General features: G+C 34.7%; 1 protein-coding gene across 3 annotated transcripts in view; it reads right to left on the bottom strand.

Moving 5' to 3' along the window:
* CSMD3 (CUB and Sushi multiple domains 3) overlaps nt 1-13,677 on the bottom strand; it is a 578,676-nt gene that overhangs the window by 224,302 nt on the left and 340,697 nt on the right. For all 3 annotated transcript variants that reach the window (XM_062627150.1, XM_062627151.1, XM_062627152.1), the window contains 3 exons: nt 7,466-7,582; nt 1,368-1,583; nt 374-562 (listed from right to left, as the gene is read on the bottom strand). In XM_062627150.1, coding sequence (XP_062483134.1) covers nt 374-562; nt 1,368-1,583; nt 7,466-7,582 — 522 coding nt within the window. The remainder of the gene's footprint in view (nt 1-373; nt 563-1,367; nt 1,584-7,465; nt 7,583-13,677) is intronic.

The raw sequence follows: 13,677 nt of genomic DNA, 5'->3' as shown, positions 1-13,677 counted from the left end.
CTAACTACATTTACAGAACTTTGTAACACAAGTACCACTTGGAAGCTTTCACTTACAAAAAGGAGTTGATTATTAGGCACCTGAAACGTTAAATGCTGATTTAAATTTATAGCCAATTTTCCTAATTTACTAAGCAAAATAAGAAGAGTATTGTGCTCTCAATTTGAAATTCCTTGAAGTATAGACTATGAAGTTCACTTTATAGTTCTAATACTAAACATATAAAGTTTGAATCTGACTAAGGAGATAAGGGGAATAGTAGTGTAGATTAAAAAAATAAGAGGCGTATTACAATGCTTTTCCAATCTGTAAACCTGCAATTCCATAGACAATGACTACACATACAAGCAAATGAAAGCAGCTGACCACGTACCCACACACCTTGGAAGAGGTGCACTCCATACCCGTCGGCCACCACCAAGACAAATAATCTCTGAAGCTCCTTCTAAACGATATCCAGATGAACAGGAGAATGTCAGAGTATCTCCCACTCCAAAATTAAATCCTATTCTGTTACCAAACTGTGGGATCCCAGGATCTTCACAAGGTTCAAGATTATATTCTGAAAAACAAGAAAACAAGTAATCTTGTGCAGGTGAGAACATTTCAGTCATATTTGTAATCTTACAGTCTAGTAATTTCTGTGTATTTCCACCTAAAATATCAATACAGATTTCAGATTCAAAACCAAAATGAATGCATAAATTTTAAATTAGCAATTATACTACATTAAAAAGTAAGACTAATGAATACATTCACAATATATTTAAGATGCATAACACAAGAGACTTCGTCAGTCTGAAACATCCATAAACGTCCCAGGTACATGAAGCAAATTAAAACAATAGCACAACATTTAGATCGGATATAAGGAGGAAATTCGTTACTGTAAGGGTGGTGAGGCACTGGAATAGGTTGCCCAAGGAGGTTGTGAATTCTCCATCCCTGGCAGTGTTCAAGACCAGGTTGGATAAAGCCTTGGGTGATATGGTTTAGTGTGAGGTGTCCCTGCCCATGGCAGGGGGGCTGGAACTTGATGATCTTGAGGTCCTTTCCAACCCTAACTATTCTATGATTCTATAACATAAAAACTTAAACAGTTGACTCTTGGGCTTATCTGGAATTTCACTAAGTAAAATTAGATTAGTCCTGTCATGTATCAGAGATGCCTGTACAGAAGCACAGAGGTTTGATTGCTTTGAAACTGTTGTGCTTAGGAAACAACTTCCATAATATTATGATTTGGTATGTGTACTCATCAAAATCACTTCAATTTTAAAATTTTTTCTCTTTTTTTTTATCTACATAAAATACTGAAAAAAAAAAAAATCTTTTTCAGGTGCCAGGGATCACAGGTATTTCCTTACCAGAAAAAGAGATATTAAATCCTTCGTATGATATTGAAAAATCTGAAATAAAGCGCAATTGAGCTCTGAAATTTCCATAGAGACCAGCATTGATTGGTGAAGGAAGCTCTGAGCCAGTCAGACGTGCTAATGGCTGTGTGAAACTGCCATTCTCTGTTATTAGTAAGTAGTCATGATGATCCTCCAAATGAAAGGTGTAGAAAGTGAACTGAACTCCTATTAGAAAAACCAGAATTAGATTTACATATCACACTGTCAACATCAATGTAATTAAATCAAGGATCAAATTCATGCATTTCATGATGAATCAGTTCAGCAAATTAAGATATCCAATTTTTCTAAAAATTTATATTATTCCTGATTTTAGTATTAAAATATCTTTGCAGAAGGTCTGGCTTTTTTGACACTACCTTTCATTTTTGCCTTTACCTCCAAAACATGGATGCTTGATCTATAGTATTCAAAGGCATATGCTTTCATTTTTATATAAAATCTGAGGATACACTATGGATGTTCAAAATTACAAAGTGTTTATGGAACAATGGGAAAGGTAAACTTTATTTCTTACAGTCCCTGTACAGCAGCAGTACAGGGAAAGTATATTCTAATGGCACATACAGTAACAGCAGCACTTCCAAAAAAAATGGGAAGTTTCTCAATAAGATGTGGCATATATCAACGGTATGTTCTTTTGCAAACCATCAGATAGAAATCACACATCTAGAAAGGAACACAATAGCGATAAGAAGACTTAAAGGTCAAGCAAGAGAAATTACTTTTTCTGCATATGTGTAACTAAGAGTTAGACCATGATCTTTGGGTAGAATGCACAGAAAAGTCACAAAAAAGAAACAGTTTTTTTAACTTTTAAACTCTGTTCCTGACTATTTAGTGTGTGAATCCTCTGTCCAGAGCATGAGCACATGTGTAGCCACTAGTGAACATCAATATGGACTGCCTGGTGAGCAACATGAGGTCAAGGGGCAACACCTAGGAAAAAAGCAATTGATACAGAAGAACAGCACCTGGACAGAGTGGGATGTGGGGGCCAGGTCCTGGGGCAGGACCTGGAAGGTTGTGGAAGCATGTTGGTGTTCTTCTGTATGCCAGTGAACACACTTGTCTCGCTCCCTGTTAGGCTTTGTATGTGTATGTGTTTGTACACACTGGCATCTTTGCAATACATGCTTAGGTGTGCTGTCAGCTGTACATACAAATGGAAACAACAAGAGAAGTCCCTTGAATCTGAAAGACCTCTAGATTATGCTTCCCTTTAAGAGGACTGGAAAATTGTTCAGTTTTTTCTCAAATAGATACCTCCTTCTCTTAGAGCTCCACTCCACTACCCCCACTTACTGTAGCTTGCATAGTCAGATAAGCACACCCTTACTTAGTAGCACTGATACAGAAATTACAGGATGGAGTTGTGCTTTATGTACAGGATAAAATAAGATAATCCAAGAGATCTAGCCTGGATTTTAAAAAAATCCGGATTTGGTAAGTATATGAACAAAGCCATTTATCTGCTTTGAATATCCTATTTATTCTCCTAGACTGTGTGACAATAAATTGGCAAAATCACACACTGAATTTTTTAATTAATGTTGCATATCTTTTGAGCTAATTCATACAAATTTAAGTTTGGGACTGATAAACTAGCAAATACTTTAATTTTTATTTTCATAGTTTTACGTAAGAGACAGCACTGATCTGACATAAAAAGCTCTTAGAAAAATTAGAAATACAGCATGAGGCTGAAATTCAGGTAATATCTGTTGCATTTACTGCACTCAAAATTAATTTGGGTCATTTTTTTGCATGCATGTATATTGCAACAATAAAATCAGAAACGCCGAAGAAATTTTATGGTAGCAACCCGAAATAGTGGAATTCCTGTGAATCACAGCTGAGCTTCACTGAGTATTGTTCAAACACCAAACTCAAGGGAATTTTTCAATCAATTTTCCAGATTACCATGACATTTCTGAGCAAAACTCTAAGGTATATCCCAGCAGTTTCAGTACAATTTAGTTTTCTTCAGAAACCATTCTGACATTAATATATGCCGTGTAACAGATTGTGTCTTCTCCAGAGAAGAATTTTAAAAGATATGTTCAGGTAGATTCTTTCTTATAGGCCACCTATGCCCCTTTTTTATAAAGGGAATATTTAAAATCTGAAATGAAGACAGACATAATACTTTAATGTCATTTCTCAATATTATAATCCAGACCGTTGGGGGATGGGTAAATTAACAGTTATTTTAGTAAAGGGTTTAAAATACACCACTGATACTCCAAAAATTCAATTGCACCATATATTTAATTGCATGGTAAACACAGAAAAAGTAAAATACTAACTACTAAACATATTAACTGTATTTAAAGTGCACTTTTCCTTCCTTCATTAACAAATTAAAAAAATAAAAAATAAAATAAAACCATATCAATTTTTTATGGACATTCAAGAATCATAATGCTGGTCCATAATTAACACAAAAATCATTACAGAATTCCAGAAGTAGGTACACTTGAACAGTAAAATTAAACTATATATATGTATTTATATTGTAGGCATACAATGTTATTTAAAACAGCATATACAAACAAGAAACAGTTTTTCTTAGCAATACAACATATCCGGATATAAAATTTAAACCTGAATGAAACATATGCATTTAATTGCCCGCTATTATGTAACAGCACTATGAAAATGCAGCATAGAATCATAGAATAAAGATGTGTTTTTAAAAAAGTACCTCACAGCATTCTGGAGCTACAAGTTTTCCACATTTTCTTGGCTGTGTGACATTAAACTACAAAATTTTGTCAACCAAAAAAAAAAACAAAAATCCTAAACAAAATTTGAATTATTTTTTAAAATCATTATCACTATTTAGTGACCACTAGAAGATACTCCTTGAAATTCTGAAGTTGAAATTATATTTGACATGAAGTAGAGCAGAAAATGAGATTTCCAGAAGAAAGCTTTTCTCCCTCACTTTAAAATAATCCATTTATGTGTATGTGATTAATTTTCCCAAATGGAAACTATCTAAAACTTAGTCTTCCTAGTGACAATTCATCTGGGGACTCTATAAACCCCTGGACATTAGATGATAGAGATAAATAGGTACCTTCAAAGGATGGTTCATTTCATCCACTTTAAATACTTTTTCAGCATAAGATGATTCATATCCTGAATATATATGTGTTTGTCCATTAAATACAGAAGTGGCCTAATGAACTAGTTTAGTCACAGAACTTTACTGTTAGGAGTTTAAAGTTTAATTAAGAAAGTCTGTGATTTATTGTCATAAAAGGAGAGCTATCTTCCTCAGGCAGTACCTACTGGAAGAGCTTAAACTATTAATACCTTTTTGCCAACAAAATAGGAGAAACCCATACAATATTTCCTATTTCCTTTTCACATCAAATCCTCCCTCTTCAATTGTTCCAGAAGATCTTTGAGCATCATGAATCAAAATGCCCAAGTCAAATTACAACACAGCATTCATATTTAATGTTTTTATTAACAATTCCATAATATAAAATGCATTGACATAAGAATGCACTTCCATCAACATAATTGCACATATATAAGTACAGATGTGCTTATAAATGTGCTTATAAGTATAGATGAGCTTATACGATTACCCTCTTTCCCTATATACTTTATTTTGACATATTTGTTTTCTCAGGAGTCTCATTATATATAGTGGGTTTTATTCAATAGCCTCATCTAAAATGTAATCACATTGAGAATTTCAGCTTTTATTTACCCCACCTTTTAAAGATTAAAAAAATTAAATCCATAATTTTTTTTTAAGAAAAATTAAAGTGTTAGTGTCTTTCAAGAAACCTGAAAAACATGGCTTATGCTGAGCTCATGTTTGCTGCAGAATTTACATAATTTTCAGTCCCACATTACTCCACAAAGCTAAAAGCTTATCCATGTCTGCTACTTCTCTTCAATGCTCATATTATAAAGCTTGGGCTGAGTATCCAATGGCTTTTCAGATAGGGTGTAAACTAGATTACTACAGGGCTAACAGTTTTCTTACACTTTCTATCAGTCTTCCTTGCTTATCCAGAAGAACAATTCTGTACTTCCCACATCCTTTCTCCTTTGTGAAAGATACACAGTACCTTATATACCTGCAAGTCTAAAAGCCATGTTTCGTACTTATAGGTAGCAAAGCCAAATGAAGCTTCTGATGGAGGCTCAGTAATTTCAGAATGCTTTTTCACTGTGGATACTTGCAAGCAAATTATATTGACACAGTGGCATCATTTGATAGTAAAGAGAGACTCCAGAACAGCTGAAGCAGTAATTTTGAGGGATACACTTTGCCACTTTAACATTTTAAGGAGTTTTAAATGGGACATCCAGTCAGAGGGTGTGGTGAGTGAAGGTGATAAGATTTGCATGAAAAAGAGTTTGGGAATGAGCTCTGAGGCCTTGGTGTTTTGACAAGCCCTGGGGCGATGAGTTTGGGCATTGAAGGGCAGGAAAGGTAAACAAGCAAGCCTCAGGAGGATGGGCCAGGATGTAGTTGTGGGGAAATCTCAGTTGTAGGCCAGAGGATATGGTGGTTGTGAGAGGGTCTGCAACATTGTGATTGGACTATTTACCTGGAGAGTTTCACAGTGGCCAATGAGATTGAACGTTGTACGTATGTGCAGGTTGGGAAAGTACCGAACAAGGGGATAAAAAGGTCTTGGTGATAATAAACGAGGATTTGAGTCTCTGCATCAGCTTGAGTCCGTGTCATGAAATGCCACAAGAGGGATTTAGTATCTAGATGAGGAACTATTGCACTATTTGCACAAAATAGAACAAGGGAATCACACATCAGCACAATTCCCTGTGAGGGGTATCTTATTTTTATGTTATAACACTTTTAGAGAATATATCATCAGTATGCTTTGTCTCATTTTCACACCCTCCCAGAGAAAACTGATTAAATTCAGATTTGAACTTCCTCTCCTCATTCCTTTTTCTACATTCTTTCCAGTGTTACAAATGCAGTTCTCCATTTTGTGTTCTTATCACCTCACCCTATTTATATTCAGTTTCTTTCATACCTGTCTCTATTTCCTTAACATTATTTTTTTATGCTTCTCTAGTTCTTTCCACTCGTACTAGAAGAGCACTATGCAGTCACATATTTGAAAGAAAACCACCAAACCCAACAAAATTCTAAAAGTTCGAACCATCTTATCTTGTCCCAAAACCTTTCACCTTAAAGTAAAAAAGACACGCTATTTTGCAGAAATTTTACTGTCTGGAAATCCCATGTGTCTTTATATTTCTTTGAAAGAGCTCTTACTAAGATCCTTTCTCAGAGAAAAAAATAAAAACATTATTCTTTATCCTGAAATCTAGCTTCAACAAACAACTCTTTTTTTTTAAAAGTCTCTTGTCCTTCAGCTACTGTGATCGGTCATTATTTCTTTCTCACCTCTCTAACTGTTCTCTTCCTGGATTTTATTATTTATTATTTTTTCATCCCACATTTATTTCAGTGCATTTATTCAATCCATAAATGCATATGAAGCTGCCATTTAATGCTGCTACCATGAAAATGTGTCTTGGTAAGCTGGAACACTTTCTTCAAAATAATAGGACTTTTCTTGCTGACATTTCCTTGTAGACAGCTAGTCAGAATGTAAATTTAGCAAAATGAGCAATATTTTAAACAACTCCACCCTCATTAATGTCATTCATTTCTTGTGCCATGAGTAACATCTTCACTTTTGTCTTCAATTTTTTTTGTTAATATCAAATCTGTATATCTGTATTCCAGCTAATCTCTCTATAAGACATTTCCTCATCAGAATAAGCACTCATCCTCTTTCACCTGTATAAATTAATGTGCACACATCCAACTATAAACTTCTAGGGGCTGTCTGCTCTGTAGAAAGCATTAGGGCCTAGTTCACTTCTGGAATTCTAGGGATTACTATAATAAAAATAAAACCACAAATCAGCAATGCAGTTCCTAGTTCATGGCTGTTATCCTAGATCTACATGTGTAGAAAGATCACTGGACTTAGAGATTTAAAAAAAGTGCAAAAAGAGACAGATTTATTTACCTTTTCCATGGGTAACATCCACAGTCCATGTACAATTCAGTGAATTTGGGTACAGATCAGGATAACCAGGAGATAAAATTGTTCCACTAGGTCCTCTAACATCTCCACCACATAAAGCTAGAAATAACAAAAAAATAATAATAATAAAAAAAAAATATAAAAAAGATGAGAGAAAATACAAGAAAAAAACCAAGCAAAAAAGCAACAACTTTTTTTTTAAACTTCTGTCCTTAAAACTACTTAAAAATAGTTGGTCAAAATATTTGCAATTGCACGTATAACTACAGCCTGTTTTCACATAATATGAAAAGAAATATAATCAATGAATAAGTAACACGTTTTAGTAGATACTTAGAAAATTAAAAACAATTTCCTTAGCTCCATTTTTACATTTTCTTGAGACTCTGTGAAAGTCAGAAGTTCAGCAGGAAGATGAAGGCAGAAGACAGGGAGCCAAACAGTGTCCAGAAGCTAAGGCCGGAGAGTTAAAATAGTGTAGAGTGGATCTCCTACTGAAGAATTACTGGCTGAAAATATTATTGCAGGGAACCATGACATGCTTTCTTGTATCTAATTACTGGATATGCAGCCATATCTATAATCAAAGTGATAATGATAATTGCAAACGTCTTTCTGGAGTATCAACAGTGACTTTTTAAAAGTAATCAGTAACTGAGCATTATAAAACTTGAATTACAGCTTGAATTAATACCAAATACAAGAATTAAATCCTTACAACATTGGCATAAATATTTTCACAATTCACCATTGCATTTCAATGGTGAATTTTATGTTCTAGAACTTCTAAAATACTAAATTAATTAAGCAATTTTTAGTAAAGAAGAGGTTCTTACACTTTAGAATTATCTTTTACCAATAATATTGATTAAATCTCACTACCAAGCAAAGTTTGCATCAGAGTTCTCTGAATATGTAGTGTGACCAGCAGGTTGAAAGAGGTGAGCCTGCCCTCTACTCTCCTCTCATGAGACCTCACTTGGAGTATTGTGTGCAGTTCTGGTGTCCTCAACATAAAAGTAACATGGAACTGTTGGAACAAGTCCAGAAAAGGGCCACGAGGATGATCAGGGGGGTGGAGCACCTATTGTATGAAGACAAGCTGAGAAAGCTGGGGCTGTTCAGCCTGGAGAAGAGAAGGCTGCGTGGAGACCTCATAGCAGCCTTCCAGTATCTGAAGGGGGGCCTATATGGATGCTGGGGAGGGACTCTTCATTAGGGACTGTAGTGATAGGATAAGGGGTAATGGGTTCAAACTTAAACAGGGGAAGTTTAGATTGGATATAAAGAGGAAGTTCTTTACTGTGAGGGTGGTGAGGCACTGGAATGGGTTGCCCAGGGAAGCTGTGAATGCTCCATCCCTGGCGGTGTTCAAGGCCAGGTTGGAGGAAGCCTTGGGTGAGATGGTTTAGCGTGAGGTGTCCCTGCCCATGGCAGGGGGGTTGGAACTTGATGATCTTAAGGCGCTTCCAACCCTAACTATTCTATGACTCTATGAATCTATGAACATAGATTATCTCGGAAGGGCTTATATTTCTTTTTATTTTTCTTAGACAGATTACACGCATTACTAAAATTACTTTGTAGAAACAGGTGATCTTTAAGGTCCCTTCCAACCCCTGACCATATATTCCAGGATACAAAAAACCCCAGTAAACTATATTACTACTATAAGACTTAAGCCAAATAATATAGTCTGTTTTAGGAAACTTGACTGCAGTTCTTCCCATGAGCAGCTCTTCCAAAGTAATTAACACAAACTCTCCCTTCTCAGCCTTAAGTTTCAAGTTCTCAACCAGCATCCTTTAAGAATTTTCACTGGTGCCAACTGTAGTTTCTCTGAGCCTGCACCCTAACCTCAGCCAGTATTCAGCACTCCATAAAGTTTTCTATTTAGCACATGCTGAAGCTGCAGAAGGATAGTTTGGGAGATAGGCAAAGAGCAGGTACTTGTCTGCAATTCCAGTTGATATAACTACCAATCCCTCTTCCCCTTGTTATATAAGCCGTTGCTTACCTATTGCTAGTGTCTGTACTTCCTAGCCTGCTGCTGCACCAGTGAAGATGCTTCGCCAGCATGAGCTGGTTAACCCTGCTCCTACTTCTGTAACATCAGCAACATAGCACTCTACATCATCCATTGTAAATGTGGGAGAAGTCTGGCCTTTCAGTTTACAGAGTGCTCAAACAACAACTTCATACTTCTTCAGAAGAAAGGTGTTGTGAGTAATTTGTTACATCATGACATTTATTCTAATCTATCTTGATCTATTTTCTACTTATGACAATTTATGCTAAAAGCAAATCATGAAAGTGGTACCCGTCTTTGCTTTTGCTACCAATGTTCTTTATCTGACAATGAAAATGTTCACCAGTCATGGTTTTCTGCTTGTAGAAGTACATTCAAAACTGATGTGAGGACAAGCCATACAGCAAATTGAGATAATATCCAGAATGCACCTTCTATCTTACCCTGTACCTAAGCAGACATTTGTCTCAAGAAAATACAGGCATTTTTCAGACATTTCAGTAGCACTGCGAAATGTTTTCATAAAAGTCAGTAACTTTTCATAATGAGGTTACTGCAATGCATGCATCACTATCTTTAGGGCACTGAATAAAAAGTATACATTAAATTATAGTTTTCTTGTAAAGCAAAAATGGAATTTCATTATATACTACGATGAAGATCACCCTATTTTGCCTAGCTAAATTTGTTTGATTGTTATAATTAGATCACATTTATGTTTTAAACATGTATATTTGTCAGGTTAGCCTCAGAATTTCTTTGTGTATGCTGCTTTTCCTACCAACTTTCTAGTCTTTTTGGCATAGGTGTAAACCAAAAATTTGCAGATCCAGTAACACAGGCTAAAATAGGGCATTCTAGGAATACAACAGCCCAATCTTATAACTATTTACACAGGGAAATAACCTTCCATCATACTAATTTTCCTCCTTACTTCTTTGATGCAGACAATGAAGTTAGTTAATTGCTGTCCATTTATCATCTGATCTTGTTACATTTAGGTATTCATGAGGGCTATGGCAGCATGTTATTGGAGATTCTGATGGTACTACCTACTTTGCTGATACCTTAGGTAAGCCCTATTAAATAAGAAAATGCAATCAGGTTTTATAATCATGGGAAACAGTCCAAACAAATAATGTATTTTGCAGTGAGAGTATGGAAAACCTTTCAGGAATGCAAATGGTGACAAACATCTTTGTCACACCATCAGGCACTCAGAGTAATTCTATGAAGGCTAGCAGATGGCAAAAGAAGGCATCAAGGGACCAGCGTTTTAAAAAACAAAGCCAAGTTGACAGATCTGAAATACAAAATGTGCACTGGCCCAGATAAGATGGCAAACAGCCCAAGCATATAATATCACTACTAGTATCTGACTCTGTTTCAGAGTGCAAAGGAAAACAGAAACACAAAAATAAAACCAGCAAAAGATAAAGCCTCCACATTTTTCCAGATTCTACAAGAAGCCTTTCTTTCACTTTATCTGATTATACAGAGATGGTAGCTAGGAGAGACTAAAAAGTAGAATGAATAAAAAAGCAAATAACTGAAGCACTACCTTGGTGTTCTAATGTGGAAAATGGAATATTGCATTGTTAACACACTCATAATTTCTTTGTTATGAAAGAAGACATGCCTATTTTCAGAATTGTGAGAAATAAAATAACAAAAAAAGAGAACAAAAATAAACAAAATGATATATAGAAGTAGCTGTATGAAATACAGATACGTATGTGGATGTATAGTACGAAGTACCTCTACAGCACTGTGGTGATCAGAAATGATACGACAATTTAAAAAGTAGGTTTTAGATAGCTCTAAATTAAGATTAAAATTTAATAGTGGAGTTCAGTGGCTAAGTCATTGCCTAGGTGAAATAAATTCTTACAGTGTTGAGTTAATTACTTATACTTCCTTTTGCTGCAAAAGATTGTAACTGCGTTTGTTTTACTCAGTAATGTATCACTCATAAAGAGTGACAGAAAGAAATCCTAGCTTAGAAAACAGCCTTTTATAGTTGGAAAGTAGTTTTGGCCCAATTTTAGAACCTTGATTTAGGCTACTCATATGTGTCTCAGTGGGAGATATGAAATGGAACAGTTGTAATGAAAGCATTTGACTTGTGTCATTCATAAAACTATTAAGTACCATTTCAGGCCATATTTCATGCTACTATAAAACTGTTACAGAAAATCAATGTTCCAAGACTAGAAATAGTCTCATAATTTATAGCCTAAATTTATTCATGGTAAATTTTTACCCATTTGTTCTTCTGCTTAAGTGTCATTATGCTCTTTCCCCTCTTGGGGACTCATGCTGGAAGGCTGGCAAAGCACATTAGTATCTCTAACTGAATCAGTTATATGAGACAGGTTTTCTTTATGTAATTCTGCAATATATATGTTTCATATCCATGACCACTGCATTAACAATCTCAAGTACTTGCCTCTTTGTCATTCTTGTGCTACACATATTTCTAGGACACTTCACATTAGATTGTGACATTTTTGTCCATAGATGAGGGTTTTGTTTTCCTTTTTTGTTTTTTGTGTTTTTTTTGTTGTTGTTTTTGTTTTTTTTTTTTACATATATATATCCTCTGTTTATATTTTACTGCAGAAGTCAATATGCCTTATCTCTTCCTGCAGAGGTCAGCCTACGTAGCTTAGCTTGAAACTTTCACAGAAAAGCCTGTTACCTCTTAAATTTTGCTTTTTATACCATGAAATAAAATCCAGCAACCCCTAATTATGTTCTCTGCCACACGAGGTCTTTGAATATGGATTATTATTTATTTAAAGACTATTTAGTTTTATATAACACAAACCTTTCTCAGAATTATGAAGGGTATACCAATAATACAAAGTTATCAAGAAAACTGGATGTGAAAAGGGGGTTACCATATGCAAGAAGGACAGAAACTATCAAGAGACTGTATTTGTTGTCTTAGTAAAGGAAAAGAAAACAATACAGACACACATAAATGTATATATCCATGTATGTCTCCACATAACGTTCACTAGCAACACAGTAAAAAAAAAAGGCCCATATTGTTGTCCCTTTGTAGCCAGACTGAAGATGTTGATATCTGCGCAATTAACGTTTTCCACATTTTCAAATTATAGCACCTATGTATAAAGATTTTTCAAGAGACTGGCCATAGGCCACCAACCACCACTCAGAAACAAACATACAATGATGTATTTCATAATTTCAAAAGGGAAAATACACATAAGAACAAAAGCTTTCAGAAAAAAAAAACATTTTTTTAGTAAGATCAGCTTGCTTCAAATATGAATAATTAAAAACTGTATTTCAAAAGTGATGGGAAGAAAACACACACATTTATAACTGATTAGTAAAAATTAGTAATTTTACAAATGGTTTCAAACATCAAGAAAGACAAATAACATATGCTAGTTCTGACAGAAACATGGAGTAAAAAGCAGATAAACCTATTTATATACAGATGTGTTTGTGTATACATACATCTAAATACATGTATATCTACATCTAAATATAAGTATATATATGTGCATAAAGACAGACATGCCACATTACATTCATTTTCTTAATTAACTCTAACTTCCAACTAAAAAACCTAACTCTGAAGTTGTCTTCACTTACTGTATAATTTGATAATAAAAACAAAATATAAATAGTTAAAAATTATTGAAACAGTGGGTTAGCATTTGAATCTTCTATACTGCTCTTCATAGACTAAGAAACTTCAGCATGTCTTCTGCAACTACAGATGTGTCTTAAAATGGGATGCAGCCAAGTAGTAATAATATGGACATCATATTATAATCAGCTTTCCAAAAGAAACCTTAGACTTGCGTTACATTACACAAAAGACTAACTTAGTAGAAACTAATGTAGCCTCGTTTACTCACAGCATAAACTTTATTTTACCTTCTGATTTAACTGAGACCAAGACATGTTATCTATTTCCAATTCTGACATCTACCACACTGAGTATCTGCAGCAGGTTTTTTAATTATTTTAGTAAAATTATTGTTTTAGCTTAGAGATGTCTTAATAGAAATGACATAACACCTCTACCATATTGTCACGGAATCAATAAATTGAGGCTAAATGAAATGTATTGTTCAAACTCAATTAAAGCTCCACCAATTAGGGTATCATCTATATATTGATA

Source organism: Pezoporus occidentalis, unplaced genomic scaffold, assembly GCF_034315485.1.
Source record: "Pezoporus occidentalis ecotype Australia unplaced genomic scaffold, CSIRO_AGI_Poc_V1 ctg3, whole genome shotgun sequence".
Taxonomy (NCBI): domain Eukaryota; kingdom Metazoa; phylum Chordata; class Aves; order Psittaciformes; family Psittacidae; genus Pezoporus; species Pezoporus occidentalis.
The sequence above is the reverse complement of the archived record's forward strand: the minus strand, read 5'-3'. Positions and strand labels throughout refer to the sequence as shown.